Below are 16,950 nucleotides of genomic sequence, written 5' to 3' on the forward strand. Positions count from 1 at the left end.
TCCAGTGCGCCTTATGTGTGTGTTAAATACAGTAATGGCACACATAACTGAGACTGCGCCTTTTAGTACAGTGCGTCTTATGGTCGTGAAAATACGGTATTTAAATTTTCAGCTTTTTCCTTTTAAACAAATTTAAAGTGGAACAACACAAAACACTGCAAACCACAACACAATTAAATATAAATATGAAAACAAAAAGAAGATGCACATTCTCTGTCATATGTGCCTGCATGAATAAACTTTCTGAATCCTTTATCATCTGCAACTGAAAATAGTTGTGGATGATTACTATACCTTTCTAATGTGACGTTGTTGTCCCTGGCTCTCTTTCTCCCTCTTTCCCTCCGCCTCTGTTCCTGTGCTACTGCTAGTGTAACTACCGCCCCTCCCCCCTCTTCTCAGTGCAAAGCACAAGGCTTGCGTGTGGAATGAAGCGGAAAAAGAGTGCGAGAGAGAGAGTGTGAGAAAGGAAAAAAAAAAACCACGGCTCCCAACAAGGAGCCAGCTCGCGTCGTTCACTTCAAAGATCCGGCACTAAGAGCCGTTTCGTTCGCGACCGACACATCACTATTATCTAGCTTGTTGTCAGCTGCCCAGAGAGGAAAGGGTGTTATGTCTAATCTGATGACAATGAGTATGAAAGTATTGTGAATAAATAAGCATATATGTCCATGTTTTTGTGTGTTAGAGCCCTGAATTGAGTTCATAATATGAGCCTTGAGGTGAGGAGCTAGAAGATGAGAATGAGGAAAGAGAGAGCAGTGGTGGTGGAGGAGGCAAAAGCTATATTGAGAAAGAAATGCTGAAAATACAAATATTCAAATGGTCATACCATTGAATGGTCATAAATAGGTAACTTTTTAAGAGTACTTCAGTCTATTAGAATATCTAAATACATAATAATGAGTGTATAGTTATGAGAAGAACATGTTTATTTATATCAAAAACCTCAAGGTGACCATACAATATTAGAAAGAAACCCCAACAATCAGACGACCCTCTAAGAGCAAGCACTTGACGATGGGAGGAAAATCTCCCTTTTAACAGGAAGAAACCTTCAGCAGAACCAGGCTCAAGGGAGACGCAGCCATCCACTGTGACTGGTTGGGGGTGAGGAGAAAGAAAGGGAGCAAGAAGAGAAAGGAAAATAAACACACGGTATAAAAGGAATCCCAACTGGTGGCTGGTTCCATAATATAGGACCTGATAGCTGAAAGGTCAAACTACAGGCTCTGTTAGAATAATAAGGTATCAGAAGAAGTGATCAGAATACTTGTCTAAGAAACTTCAAGCTGTGTTACTGCGTCACTAAACCATGATTTTGTTTGTGACAGTGTCTCATGACAATGATGTACGAGCATGCAACATGCGTTGTAGCAACAGACGTGTGCACATCAACAATGGATAATATGGAGTGCGGGAGAGAGTACGACCATGTAGTGTTTAAAGTTTAGAAGTAGTGACATTACTTTGAATTTGATTTTGTAAAAAGTGACAAAAACATTTGGGTCCGTTGTATACTTTGCATGGGAAGAAAACTTCTTTCTACAGAGAAAAATTAAACTTTAAATCTGAGCAAGCACCGAGCACGCTGCCATGGGAATGTGAAATTCACAGAAACCCCCGGATCCCCCCACTGACATAAGGGCTGCGGCACCGGACAAACCTCCACCTGCCCCACTCCTGCTAAACAGGTGAAAATAGATTTAAGAGCAACAGGACTTAGTGCTGCTGAATCTTTGATTTTATTTATTTATTGCTGTGTTTTACTTGCATCTATTTGAAAGAGTGTGTGTAAACAGAAAAAAAATAATTTTATTTTATATTCTGGAATATGCAGAAAATAGGTAAAATAATTTCTTCAAGTCAAAGACAGTTGCATATGATTTCATTTTTGCTTGACACAATGTGCATTAAGTTAAAAGATTAAAGCTCATAAAACAATTTTTAAAAAAAAGACTTTTTCATTTGATTCAATTTTATATGATGGATTGTGCAGAAAAAGTAGAAATGGACTGAAAGGTGTATTTCTTTATAACGTAATCAGGTTGTATATTGTATATTGTTTTTTAAAGTAACTAAGTAATAAAGTAACTAATTACTTTTTTTAAAAATAAGTAGTCAGTAAAGTAACAGGATTACTTTCTTGGAGAAGTAATCAGTAATCAGGCGATCGTGGCTCAAGAGTTAGGAGTTCGCCTTGTAATCGGAAGGTTGCCGGTTCGAGCCCCAGCTTGGTCAGTCTCGGTCGTTGTGTCCTTGGGCAAGACACTTCACCCGTTGCCTACTGGTGGTGGTCAGAGGGCCCGGTGGCGCCAGTGTCCGGCAGCCTCGCCTCTGTCAGTGCGCCCCAGGGTGGCTGTGGCTACAACGTAGCTTGCCATCACCAGTGTGTGAATGTGTGCGTGAATGGGTGGATGACTGGATATGTAAAGCGCTTTGGGGTCCTTAGGGACTAGTAAAGCGCTATATAAATACAGGCCATTTAATTAGTAACTAATTACTATTTTCAAGTAACTTGACCAACACTGCTTATAACAGTAACATATTAACAACACTTTCACATTACAGATTTACAATTCTTCAAATTCAACTTCTGAATGTTCTTCTCGGGCACAGCGTTCACTATGCAGCGTTTACACTTTAGTTTTTGTTTTATTGAAGCAATGTAACAGCTTCCATAAACTGTCCTAACTCTGATTCCAAGCCCCATCACTCAATTTCATCACATCACAGCCAGAAGACATGAATGTACGAGGCAGCTCTGCTAACTAATGGTAAATGTCAAAGTAAACAAAAAATAATGTGATGCTTGTTGGAGTCAAATTGTTAAATGTAGTGTTGTGTAGTGTTTTATTATCCGGTTGTTCAGTGATGACGACGAATCCTACTTCCGGGCCTAAAGTAGTCTGCGTTTAATATGGCTTTTGTGTTGTTAACATGTTTAATGTTTTGTATTTTCTTCTATTTGATCTCAAAAAGCTCCTAAAACAGTCAGTGATCACTGTTGACCTCCCTCGGCTTTTATTACCGCTAATCATTTATTTAAGCTCAGTTTTTAAAACCTTAGGATGTAACTACAGCCCAGCCCATGCAGCAGTATATGAATGACTAACCTTCGTATTGTGGATGGATTATCTCAGTTGTTCTCCTGGCTGAAGTTTGGTCCTTTTACAGCATCCTGCCATGCGATTACATTTGTTCCTGACCACCGAGAACACTCACGTTAACTTTTATCGAGTGGAAAAAAAGTTAGCTTGTTTATATTATGCTAACATAGCTGTGTCGCTAGCGGTCACGTAGCACATCATTATATACCAGCTAGCCCAACTTCAGTAACCCTACAAACGTCACTGCTGTTTAGTTTTCTGTCTTCATTTATGTTGGAAGTGATAACAGAGCTGTACGTTTTAATTTGTTTCCAAAACCCCGCAGTCAGGACATGCTATATTGTATTTAGATAGAAGCTAGCGAGCTAACTCCCTGCTAACTTCTAACTCCGTTAAATGTCATAAATTCCGTTTTCATGGATGCCTGGATGTTAAACTCAATTGTTACACCTGGTAGAGCAGAACGCTGATCATTTTATTAAAGATGAAAGACTTTAGACAGTTTTTCAACTCTCAGTAATGCCATAGTGATCGTTTGATATATGGACCTGCAGCGGAGTTTAGGTCCAGACACGGCTAGTGACGTGAGACTGAACAACCGGATAGGCACATCCTAAGTGAGGGTTCTGTTTTCTTGTTTAGTAAACTTCCTTCCTTTATGACCATTTTGGTGAGCAGGAGGTCACACAAACGCACCCCCAAACACAAACACACACACACTCACGTGCACATGAATACACATACAAACACACACACACTTACAAACACATACACACTCAGTGCCTTAGGGTTTATGATACACCATAGGGGGGGTTACAATGGGTGTTTGTGTAAACTGTGTGTCACAAAATAAAAGGCTGCAGGGGAAGGTGGTTCTTCGAAGTGGTTTGAGACCGAGGACAGAAGTGCTGCTCTGAGATCCTTCCCATGCTAGCATGTAAAAAAACGGTTGAGCTGTTCGTCTTGCTTCGTTAACGGGAATAAGTCTCTAAACCAGCGGGACCTGTGAAGCGCAGACCCAACAATTCTGGTGAAAGTTATGTTATGGCAGCATTTAGTTATACTTTAGTTATACTTTTATCATTACTGTCTACTCCACTCACCACCGTCTTGCTTTTTTTTTCTCATCTTCCACTTTTTTCCTCTTTTTTTCACTTGCAGACGGATGAGTCCTCTTTATTTTCAATGACTGGCATCAGTCGTTAAGTTTGTTTAAACATAATGATAAACACTATTTACCAATGGAGTTTGTAAGGTAGGTAGGAGAATTAACAGGGACTTATGAATGACTTATGAATGAATGGGCTCATTGTGGTTTCTGTTCTCTTTATGGTTGCTCTTGCCTTGCAGTATTACATATTGTTTTCTTAGGTTGCATGTCCATCTCTATATGATAGTGTCACAATCAGAGAGCAGCAATATGACAGCAATAGAGCACTACAGATGTGTTGTTTGATTTGAAGGTGTTGATAGAGAAGTACCTACTCATTCTGACTCATGTCAGAATGAATTGTAATGTGTCTTTGTGAATCTAGATAAAGAATATGATAGTGTGGTAAGAGGGGAACTGTGGTAGTGCATGGGGAAGTCAGGAGCAGCAGAGAAGTATGTAAGGGGGGTGCAGGACATATATGTGGACAGAGAGACAGTGGTGAGGTGCTGGATAGGAGTGACTGATGGTTCCAAGGTGGGGGTGGGACTGATTAACTGATGAGGTCAGGCAGAAGCTCTGTGGACCATGATGTTTGCAACAGACAATGTGATCCGTAGAAAGGAAGGGATGAGATCAAAGCAGCTGTTTTGCTGTGGCTACCCCTAAACAGAGAAACTGAATGAAACCAGAAGATCACCACTTAGAACTAGAGCTGAAATTACACCTTTGTTGAATTAATATGACAGCTGTGATGCATGACTTATCATACTCATCATAGTCAGCTGAATGGTAAGAACAACATCCGGGTTATCAACACCTACACCCTGCCCATGATCAGGTACCCTGCCATGGACATCAAGACAAGGAAGCTCCTGACCATGCATGGAGGGTTTCACCCCAAGTCCAGCACCCTGAGACTGTACACTAAGCGGATTAGTGAGTGTCAGTACCACGGTCCAGGATGACACAATGAAAATCCACGAGTACTTCAGGAAGATGGCCACTATCAAAGCCATACTCAGTGAATACCTCACAGCACAGAGGCACTAATCATGGTAGCACAGCAAGGAGATCCATAGAGGCTGAGGTCTATCACATCAGGCAAGACCCCAGGTGCGGGCTTGTGTAAAGATGCCCCTGAGACAATCCAGCACATGACAGCAGGGTTTCAAAGCAGAACAAGATGGCCGTAGTGATAGGTGTAGAATGACAGCAACATCATAAAGAAGGAACACGAGAAGCTGGAGAAGTACCGAGGGCTCAGAAAAGAGCTGGAGAAATGTGGAGGGTGAAGGTAACAGTTGTCCCAGTGGTAATCAGAGACTAGGTGCGGTGACTCCCAGAATAGGCGAGTGGCTCCAGCAGATCCCAGGAACAACATCGGAGATCTCTGTCCAGAAGAGCGCAGTCCTAGGAACAGCTAAGATACTGCGCAGGACCCTCAAGCTCCCAGGCCTCTGGTAGAGGACCCAAGCTTGAAGGATAGACTGCCTGCAGGGGCGATACATATATATATATCTCAAGTTGAACTTAACCTAAAATAAATAAAAAGTAAAATGTTATTATAGTTAATAGCTATACAGTTTTCTGTAGTCTGGTGAGGACTATTTAAAATAATATTTTCCTAATTATGTTTACCTAATTATAGCTAAATATTATTTTTAAAGGGGGGGTTTTAACTTGTAATGGAGCATTTTTCACTGCACCTCTCATTAAACACAACAGGAAACATGCCAGAGAAAAACCACTTTAGTCTACTTCCGCAACGTCAGTAATGACACGTATTCAAAATGGCGGCCGCGGCTATGGTAAGTGGAAATAAAGCGAACTCTTTTTGCTTTAAACAGTACATTGCTCTTTCTTTCATTCCAAATTATGTCGGACATCGCACTGAAGTCGTGGAAAAGTGTTGGTCTTAAGTAGACCGATCAAGTGCTATTTAATGTTAACTAGACTAAACTTCATTGGAATTCGCTGCTATTTGAATGTTCACGATCCTGCTAAACGAGTTAGCTAGCTACCTAGCCTGGTTGTCAGTAAGCGGTGACTCTTTAAAACAGATTCGTGTCATTTGTGTGGAATATATAAAATTGCCCTGACAGAGTATGAACTGTGAAACGCTGGGCTTTCAGACTGTCATGTGATGCACGGTCAAAATAAACAGGTTTTGCAATCTTTAGGGAAATGTTAGCTGTTAGCGCTGTGTCGGCGTGTTACAGTCCTAAAAGAGATGGTAAAATGACCGCACAGGAACAGCTACAAAGTATAAACTTAACGTAAATCGGGTTGGTAGCGCCTGATAACATAAATGCAGTCTTATTTCAGGATTCGTGGTTGGTAACTTCGATCACTTCTTTATGCTTAATGCTAATACAAATGTTTTTTCAGTGTTGAATCATTTCAGTTCATTTTTTAACATGTAGTAATAAAACGGGACGTTTTGCCTATCAGAATTAGCGCATGTCCCCAAAATGTCTTCTTAACTACAGTAAGTAAAGGCACTCTTGTCAGCTCAGGCTTCTCTGTTAAAACATAAAGATCGTATCGAATTTACACATAGTGACAATCTTAAATCTCTGTACAAATTTCAAAACAATTGTTAGAGAACATTGATTTCAGTTGTCCTGCAAACTGGATGGAGGCAAGAAGATTTAAAAGAGTTGATGTCTGCCTCGAGAATATACCTTGAATTAAGTAGTAAGCCGTGTTCCTCACTACTGGGAAGAGAAGTGGAGTCATGTTTGATGTCTGAGACAACACAAGCCTCAGCTTACACGTTCTTAACTTTGTAAAAAAAAAAACAAAAAAACCAGCGAGTATTAGTATTACTGAACGAGTATTTAATGATGAAATATTACTAATAATGGTCGGGGGGGGGGATCTATTCATAGAACTCCTATTTTATTTTGGGTAGTCTCATTTCAGCTCAGTGTTTGAGCTGCATTACTGCTTGTTTTGCCTTTGGGCGCTCTCAGTGAGCGCACCTTCTCATGCAAGCACACACACACGCTGCATATAACGTGGAGCAGACAAGTCAGTAAAAATGATCAATTGTGACTGCCACCTAACAAACGAGATGAAGAGGAAGTTGAGAATATGCACGAATAACTTTGTGCTGTGGCATAATTAATATACAGCTCAACTGACTGCATTTCTGAAAAAGCTGATTTAATCAAAAAATCTGAACATGTCCCCTCCTGGAGCAGCTTACATGTGAGGAACATGTGGTGGTATAGTCAGGTTAAAGTCATGTCATGTGAGAGAGTTCTCCACTGTAAAGATGCCAGTGCTTGGATCAGCTATGCAACAGTCAGACTGTGTCCCTGCTGAGGAGCACTGAAGTTCCTTTCACAGTTCATGAATATTCCAGAGGATCTTTGTTGCATAGCTTTGCCAATTTATTCAAACATGCAAGGTAATCGATTATTTTTAAAATATGTAAATGATATTTACTGCTCTGATGGGACCCCCTTCTATTTCTTAATGACGATTAAGATGATCAGATGAAAAAATAAAAGCACTGAGAGGACTTTTGTTTGGTTCACTTACACATGCGCACAGTTGAAGTTGATGAATGATTAAACTGTTGGCAGACCTTTCTCATTATTGTAGTAAAGGTGTATGGAAGGTGTTCTTTGAAATGGAGAAACTCAAATAACTAGAAGCTTTTTTTTTTTCTTTTTTTTTTTTGCCTCGATACGATTCTGTAGCGCTTAGTTGTCACTGTGTAAAAGTGAGCATGTCACCCACATTTGCAACCAAAAATAGAGTTGCAGCGGCTATTGCTCAGGAGGTAGAGAAGGTTATCTTTTAATTGGAAGGTTGGCATTTCGATCCCTGGTTGCTCCAATTGCTTGGGCATTCTTGGAACCCCAAGTTGTCCTCAGATGCATCCATCAGAAATAATTTGGGAATGTGTGTAAATTGGTGAATGAGTCATGTTATATAAAGCCCTTTGCTTTAGTCGGGAGTAGAAAAGTGCTGCATAAGAACCACTCTACCTACTCAGCAAGCTCCACCGCAAACTTGCTGCTCTCAACTACTGCTGTTTGTAAAATATGCAGATGTACTGTTAACTAAGTAGTAGGGCTGCACGATTAATTGTTAGAAAATCGCGATCTCGATTCATACTTATGTGCGATCTCATTTCCAAATGACAACGATTTAAAAAAAAAAAAAAAAAGACGACGACAACGATTGTATTGCATTTTGATTCGGGACGTAATCTGCATGGAAACAAGCGCTCACTCTTCCTGCTCAACAAATGACAAGGGCGGAGCCTTATACCACGTGATACAGAAGCTGTGCCGTGTGATGCTAAAATTAGCAGGGAAAAAACAACGGAGAGCACGTCAGGGATGAGGAGAAAGTGACAGGAGAAAATCTGTCCCGGTCAACCACCCAAACATCAATAACAGGAACCTTATGCAGCGCTTCACATCGAACTCCCGCAGGCACAAAGAAATTACGGAGGCTATCGCTTATCACCTGACCAAAGATATGGCTCCCATCAACACTGTTCAAAACGAGGGATTTAGGAAAATGATCAACACCCTAGACAAACGCTACACAGTGCCGTCCCGCAACTATTTTTCTATTGTTGCACTACCTGCTCTATACATGCAGCGTCGAGCAATGGTGGAGACGGAATTACAAGCAGTACAAAAAAAAATCGTGATTCTCATTTTATGCAAAATCGTGCAACCCTACTAAGTAGGCATAAAATCTATGTAAAATATTATATTAAATTAAATTAATATTTAAAATATAATTGTCTGCTTTTTGCAGTAGGATACATATCAATGCACAGGCCAAGCCTCAGTTCTGAGAATGTTGATATACTGGCTTTTCTTTATTGTGGATACACATTTACAAAAACTCATGCACCTTATCTACCTCATCCAGGAGATGCAATACTGTCAGAAATTTAAGACAGGCTTCCTAGAAGATAAACTAAACAGTATTTTTAATAATGCCTTAGTTTAGGTGTCATATTGATCAAGAGCTATAAGTAAGAAATAACCAAAGTGATCTGCCATAAAGCCATTTTTTATTCACAACTGAACATAAAAAATAAGTCAGATCTGTGTGTTGAAGAGCAATATTAGCTCATTTTGAATTTGATGACAGCAGCACATCAAAGAAAAGTTGGAACTTGGCCATGTTTACTCCTGTGTAACAGTCTGTAAATGTCTGGAGTTTGAATGTAGGAATTTTGTCCCGTTTTGTCAAATTGTAGCTGCCCAGCAGTCTTGGACTTTTTTGTCATATTGTTTTTGTTTTATAAACAGTTTGGACTGCAGGCAGTTCAGCAACTGGAATTTTACTGCAAAGCCGTGCTGTTGTCACTGATACAGCATGATGTGGAATTCAGTTTTAATTTTCAGCCTTGACTCTTGCTCACAGCAATTTCTGCAGATTCGTGGAATCTTTTCATATCATGTAGTGTAGACTATGAGACATTCAAAGTCTTTGTAATTTTACATTGAGCAGCCTTATTCTGATATTTGTAGATGTAGATTTTTTGTAGGTTGGTGAACCTCTGCACACCTTCTAAGGGACTATGCCTTACTGAGATGCTCTTTTTATATCCAGTCATCTTTCTGGTTTGTTGCCAGTTAACCTAATACATTCTAAATGTTTCGCCTGCTGTTTGTTTTTAGTAACACTTACTTTTCCAGTCTTTCCCAAGTTTGTGACGTGTTGCTCCAGTCAAATTCAAAGAGTTTATATTTTTCTTTAACAGATATGTTTTTTAGAACATTTTATGCATATTCTACTGTTTAAAAAAAATAGTTCACGTATTTTTTTTTAAGCAGTGTCTTTTTTTTTGGTCACAATTGGGTTTGTAGAAGGTTTCCAAAATCGTGCCCAGAGGCATTATCAAGCTGACGGAACTTGCTTCTCAACTTTCATTCCACTGTCAGCGCACAGTACAACAGAGACACTCGTGGAATTCATTGTCAAATCTAACGTGTGTCCGCTCTGCAGGTGAGGTGGTGGGCCTTTTTGCTGTTGTCCCTGCTGCCTATGAGCCGGTCCTTCTATGTTCCTGGAGTAGCTCCACGGAATTTCCATGATGGCGACGTTGTAGATATCAAGGTAAGATGAAAATTCAGTGCTAAACATATCGGCTGTACTATGAGCACTCAGGGGGAAAGCTACATTCACTCATTTACATTGTCACTCATTTATCACTAGCTGCTTACAAGGGTTTGAAAAGTCCCTAGTTTTAGGCGATAAAGTTGATAATTAGCAATGAGGTGAAATGACACAAAATGATCACTGCAGTGAGTGAGCGGAGGGTCAGGTGGACAAGGTGACAGGGTGAACTCTTTCGTTTTAAAAATAATTGCATCATCTGGCAACATCACCAGACAGTGTTTTTTTTTTTTTTTTTTTTTTTGGTTGTTTTTTTGGTTGGTTGTTTTTTCTTTATCTAAAGAGTAGAAAGTTTGAAGCAACAGAAAGTTAAATATCTTTTGAACTGCACAACCTCTGTGTGGGTGCAGTAACTGCACACAGAGAGTGAGCAGTGGGACAGTACTGTCTGTAAATTTGTTTTCACTCATTTAAAGGGGTAGACGTGATACTTCTAGATGGCAGAGTTGCTAATAAGTATCTACGACAAGAACTGAAAAAAATGTTTTGACTCTATTAAATTAGTGAAAATTGCTACACACCATGGCTTCTAAACATGGCTTTGATTACAGACCCCTTGAAATATTTTACTCTAAAATCTTGTGTTTATTAGATTTTGGGTTCTGTAGCAGGAAATGGGAGGCAGAATATTTGATGTTTGGGAATAATTGTAAGCTTCAGCAAAGTCTGGCTGGTGCGTTTAGCATACTTTGATCAACTGAAGAGTCTTTACTTTGCACAGCTTGCTATCTGAGTGATGTTAAAAATGTGTCTTTTCACTCAAAAATTCACACCATGTGCTTTTCTCCAAGTGAGCACTTTAATCCAGCAAACCTTGCCCTCACAGTTTGGAAGAAGATGTGAGATAGTCTGACCATAAGCCATTAGTTCTGAGCCAGAGTACCCAGGATGGTTATTAGAGCACTGGTTCTCAAACTCAGTCCCCAGACTGTGGCTCATGCTCAAGTACATTCCCAGTCCTCTGGCAGTCCCAGGATGATCCCTGTATCTGCAGAGAGCTCTGTAGTCGATGGAGGCATTGTATGTAGTACGACCAGTCTGTGGCTCACTGTTGCTTGTGCGGTCATTGGTCTGCCACCAAGCCACAGAGAAGAGTGAAGTTCTAACATACAAAAAGATGAAACTGAGTGTTAAAATCTTTGACATACAGTTCTCCCAGGAATGGGAGAACGGGAGCCAGTTTGGGGTGTTCTCACCCTATTGTACTCTGACAAATTTGCTGACGCTTGTCTCTCTCATCGTCAAAGATAAAACAATGATGGTGCAAACACTGGAAAGAGATCCTTTTGTTTTTCAGGCGGTAAAGCTGACCAGCTCCCGTACCCAGCTTCCTTATGAATACTATTCCCTGCCATTCTGTAAACCAAAAAAGGTCTTCTACAAGGGAGAGAACCTGGGTGAGTGCACTGCTGCTTATGTGATAAGTTTAAAATTGTTTACATTTTTATCATATATATCTATAAATATATTTGTGATTTTTTGTTTTGTTTTGTTTTTTTGGTTTTTTTTGCGTGTGTGTGTGTGGTTTCCTTGTTGTTTATAGGTGAGGTCTTACGTGGAGACCGTATTGTAAACACCCTTTATAACGTGGAGATGAGTAAAGACAAGAAATGTGAGCTGGTGTGTGAAAAGAGAAAGCTCAACATAGACGAGAGTAAGCTGATGGCTGAGCGAATCCAGGAGGAGTATTATGTTCACCTGTGAGCGTTCCTTCTTACTGCTTTCAGCAGGCTGAATTCATTTAAATGCTTGTCCGGTTTGATAGGCTTTATATCTCTGGGCTGACTTGCTTCTAAAGCATCTATTTTGTTGTTTTTAAATCCCTTCTTTTGTGTGATTGCAGTATTGCAGATAACCTTCCAGTTGCCACCAGGTTAGAGTATCCAAGCAGAGAGGGAGGAGAAGAGGAGGATCAAAAGAAGGACACGATAAAAGATGTCCAGTTTGAACATGGCTACAGATTGGGCTTCTTTGACAAAAACAAGGTACGTACATTACACAGACTCTTCCATTTCTGCTTAAAGGAGAAGAGTGCACGTAACTTAAATTGCTGCTGATCAGTACCAAAGTATTTACAGCATATTTACCATGTTTCCCCACAAATTCATTGGATAGTCTGCCAACAAAAAAGCTGCCAAAATACACTGGAGGACAAACATCAACAGGACAACACAGTGTAAAAATCAAAGAATTCTGAAACTTACTGAAACTTTATCTGTCCTTAACTGGCTTTAGACAGATAAATGTGGCTCCTCCCCCATGAACATGAAGAGGAAGCAGGCAGTGGTCATCAAGGCTCCTCAATTCATTTTTATTTATATAGCGCCAAATCACAGCAACAGCCTCCTCAAAGCTCTTTATATTGTAAGGCATATGGCTTACATACCTTACAATACACTGAACAATAACAGAGAGAACCCCAACAATCAGGCTCAAGGAGGAACGGTCAACTACGTGACTATTTAGGGGTGAATGGTGGAAGATGGGACAAAAGATGCACTGTGAAAGAGCAAGAGCTTAATAATAACTAATGATTACATTCAGTAGTAGTAGTTTAATGTTTTTACTGGCTCCTTCAGGTTGGAATTTTAAAGAATGATTCAAAATAAAGGGTGATAAAGAATGATTTACTGATCGTCTGTGGCAGCACAAAGCCTTTGCTTTAGAGACATAGTGTCAGTTCTATGACTGAAACCTTTGCACGGGTATTTTTGCAGCTGGCCTTATGGTGTATGTAATTCCAGGAGTTTCCCTATCAGGAGAAGAATATTTAAATGAATCCCAAAAACATGATTTAAAAACTTTGCAGCATATAATTTTCTGCAAGTTGCACTCAATTTAAGGTTGGATATATACACGAGAGGTCAGCTTTAGTTGGTGATGTAGTCCATATGCAGAGAGTAAAGACATGAATATATGAAGAGTGTTAAATTATTCTCTTTTTTTTCTCCCTCCCAGTTTTATCTGCACAACCACTTGTCCTTCATCTTGTACTTCCACAAGGAGAAACTGGTGGAGGGGGACCTTCATGACTACAGGGTGGTGCGATTTGAGGTTATACCCCGGAGTGTCAAAGTAGAAGGTTGGTGTCAGCATACTCTTTTTGAATCGCCTGATGTTGCTTTAGGCCTGTAGTGAGTTAAAGGAAAGAGGAAGTAGATTTGTTGACTAAAAAGTTAAGTAAAGATTACCGCTTATACTTACTCTATCCTGTGTCCTATTATTTTTCTCCTCAGATCTGAAGCCTGCAGAGGCGCTGAAGACCTGCACCCTACCTGAACTCAGTGGCTCTGCCGCTCAAGAGATCGACCCTACCAAGGAGAATGAAGTCCTGTTCACCTACTCTGTACACTGGGAGGTCAGTTAAGGCTGAATGTGTTTTCAAGTCTTGCAGCCCAGTAGTCATAAAAATGTGTAGCCCTGAATATCTGCTCAAATGACTTTGTTTACATAACTGCTTTAACTTGATTACAATCCTCATTAATGAAAGCCTGTTTAAATGTTGCTGAAATGTATACTTTGTTTAATGTTTAGTGTTGCGCACACATATAATGTCAGAGTAGACTGCAGAGTTTACAAACCTTACCAATGTTAGGAGCAGTAGCCTTGGTTCCTTCGTTGCAGGGTTCCTGGTAAAGAACGTGGTTATAGCTGTGTACATTTGTTATACTCAAGTTTATTATTCTGACATATTCAATCTAATTAAATAATTTATTAATAATAGTCATAAAAATAATGTGCAACAAACTAATATTTTGGGCACCTACTAGCAAATTTTAAATGTGTAGTCATCTAGTCGTGCACAAAAGTAGAGAAAGGACTGAAGCTCTCTCTCACTCTCTCTCTCTCACTGTGTGTGTGTGTGTGTGTGTGTGTGTGTGTGTGTGTGTGTGTGTGTGTGTGTAGGAGAGTGAAGTGAAGTGGGCGTCTCGCTGGGACACATACCTGACCATGAGTGATGTCCAGATCCACTGGTTCTCCATTGTTAACTCTGTGGTGGTCGTCTTTTTCCTCTCAGGTATGTCCAATTCATGTTAGAATTTACCTGTGGCTCATGGCATCTTACTCTTACTATTTCAGTCATTTCTATTTATTTTTTATGATTTATTTTCACCACCAGTTTGCTGTCGGTGCAGTAAAGGCATGAACTAATATAATATTTTTTATATATGTACAAAAATGTATAGAAATTTGTAAAATATGTATCAATCTAGTGGATACAATTTGGCAGATTTACAACTGAACTTTAGATTTGAATTTAAGAAGTTTTTGTTTTGTTTTTCTGTGTGACACCTAGGTCCTTTTTCCTGTCCTGTTGTCACTGCATTTGATTTGATTGTTTTGGATAGTCTTTTTAAACACTGTCACTTGTTTATTCAACATGTCATCGTTGATGCAAGTTTGAGCAGCTTTTAGAATGGACGTCAAGAGAACTTGCCTTTGTCAGCATAATACTGTGTATAAAATACTAAAACACCATCATACTATCCATCCTTCATAACAACTCCATTCTTTGGCTAACTGAAACATATAAATGAAACTTTATTATATATCGAAGAGATCATTGATGGGTTTATGACAACGTATTAAATATTGCAATTGTATTTTATTCTCTGCCTTTCTCTCTCAGGTATTCTGAGTATGATCATTATCAGGACCTTGAGGAAAGACATTGCTAACTACAACAGAGAGGATGACATAGTAAGAAAATACACAGCATCCAGCCTCTGGATTCTTAATGATCACTACCTGACCACATTTTTCTCCTCTCTAACCAGGAGGACACCATGGAGGAGTCGGGCTGGAAGAATGTCCACGGTGATGTGTTCAGACCACCACAGTATCCCATGATCCTCAGCTCTCTGCTGGGCTCAGGGATCCAGCTGTTTTGCATGATCCTCATTGTAATCTGTGAGTTTCTTATTTCTCTCAACAGTTTTCTGCACATCCTGACATTATTTACATTTGTGCTTAGGCCATGTTGTCCTAGTCCTGTCATTTCTTCACAAAGACAAAACACGAGGAATGCTCTCAAGGTGACAGGGCTCACCTTACATATATGAATCAGCAAAGATAAGAGTGTGAAAATATGAAACTGCTCAGTGTTGCACATTTCTACAAAACAAATGCACGTTCTGTAGCAAATTGTTAATGTTCTGTGTTTCGCACTAGGAGTGTGAACAAATACTCAAAGCTGAATTTCTGTCAGTAAAGTAGTTAGACCCTGTGCTGCTGGGGGGTTAATGGTGCAGTATCCACCTGTTATACTGCATACTATGTGGCAAAGGTGCAGCTCTTAATGACCTGAGTTGTGAGTGGTGGATGATTCACATACCATAAACTTCAACTTCATCTTTTAAAGAGGTGCAAGTTTGTTAAATGTAAATGTTGTTAGTCATGACATTTATCCTGTTCTTTTGCCGTATGACTGTTTTTATATCTGTTTAGAACAGTTAACAGTAACATCAGGCTTATTATATTCTTTATCTGCTTTAATAGTTGTAGCTTGTATCTTCAAAAAATATCCAGCAGGGATTATTTCAGGCTTGAAATATTTCAACAGGAACTTTTTTCAGTGATTGTGACAGTGTTTACAGCCTAGCTTTGCAACAAAGACAGTGATTTACACTCAGTCCACTTTGGAAAAACCTTGGATGACAGAATCTGTGGAATCTTAACTATGCTCACTGAATAATGAGTATGGTAGTCATGAAAGCTTCATGCGTTGCGGCTCCCTCGTGGTGTAATCATTTCCCATTTCCTGTTGAGAAAAAGATGGTTGTTCCATGTTTTTCGTTGCGGAGCTGCTCAGGGATTCAGGGGTAGCCTAGCCTATTTGTGAGATGTAGGTATTTACATTTTTTTTTTTTTTTTACTTTTTTATGTTTAAATAATTGTACTTGTTGTTTGAATCAAAGAGTTAAGCTAAAATCCATAAAATGTGATGTTTTACAAAATGATCTGTTGGTGTTTATTGTAACTGTCACAAATTTTGCCAAATGCCATATTAGTCCAGGGCATAATTGTCTTGTATTCTGATTAACATATGGAAGCTTATTTTATTTAATTGCAGTTTAGAAGAGCTCCTGCTAGCTGAAGCTCTGTGTTTAGCATAGGAGCCCAGGAGTCCTGCCATCTTCTTATCCGGCTCTCATTTGTGTTTAGTTGTTGCCATGTTGGGCATGCTGTCTCCATCAAGTCGAGGAGCCTTGATGACCACTGCCTGCTTCCTCTTCATGTTTATGGGGTAGGAGCCGCATTCATCTGTCTAAAGCTCATTAAGGAATTGAGAGGCGCCGAGTTTCAGAATTCTTTGATTTTTACACTGTCGATGTTTGTCCTGCAGTGTATTTGGTGGCTACTTTGCTGGCAGACTGTATCGCACACTGAAGGGTCATCGATGGAGGAAAGGAGCATTCTGTGTGAGTTCAGGTTCTTACAGCAGTGTGAAGAAGCGGGGGAGGTGGGGGGTTGTGTGTGTGTGTGTGTGTGTATGTATGTATGTGTGTGTGTATGTATATATAT

At 39.7% G+C, this 16,950-nt stretch overlaps 1 protein-coding gene across 1 annotated transcript; it reads left to right on the top strand.

Annotated features, from left to right (window-relative positions):
- Positions 1–6,026: 6,026 nt before the first annotated feature.
- On the top strand, positions 6,027–16,847 carry tm9sf4 (transmembrane 9 superfamily protein member 4; the record flags this gene model as incomplete). Its single annotated transcript, XM_005948758.3, is given in 12 exon segments — positions 6,027–6,071; positions 10,255–10,365; positions 11,723–11,822; positions 11,969–12,125; positions 12,269–12,410; positions 13,384–13,507; positions 13,662–13,783; positions 14,332–14,443; positions 15,056–15,126; positions 15,204–15,336; positions 16,591–16,672; positions 16,772–16,847. Coding segments are annotated over 12 exon segments (1,248 nt in total), but the record flags the coding sequence as incomplete, so codon positions are not given.
- Positions 16,848–16,950: the final 103 nt, after the last annotated feature.

This window comes from Haplochromis burtoni, unplaced genomic scaffold, assembly GCF_018398535.1.
Source record: "Haplochromis burtoni strain Fernald_Lab_line unplaced genomic scaffold, NCSU_Asbu1 Contig_621, whole genome shotgun sequence".
NCBI classification, from domain to species: domain Eukaryota; kingdom Metazoa; phylum Chordata; class Actinopteri; order Cichliformes; family Cichlidae; genus Haplochromis; species Haplochromis burtoni.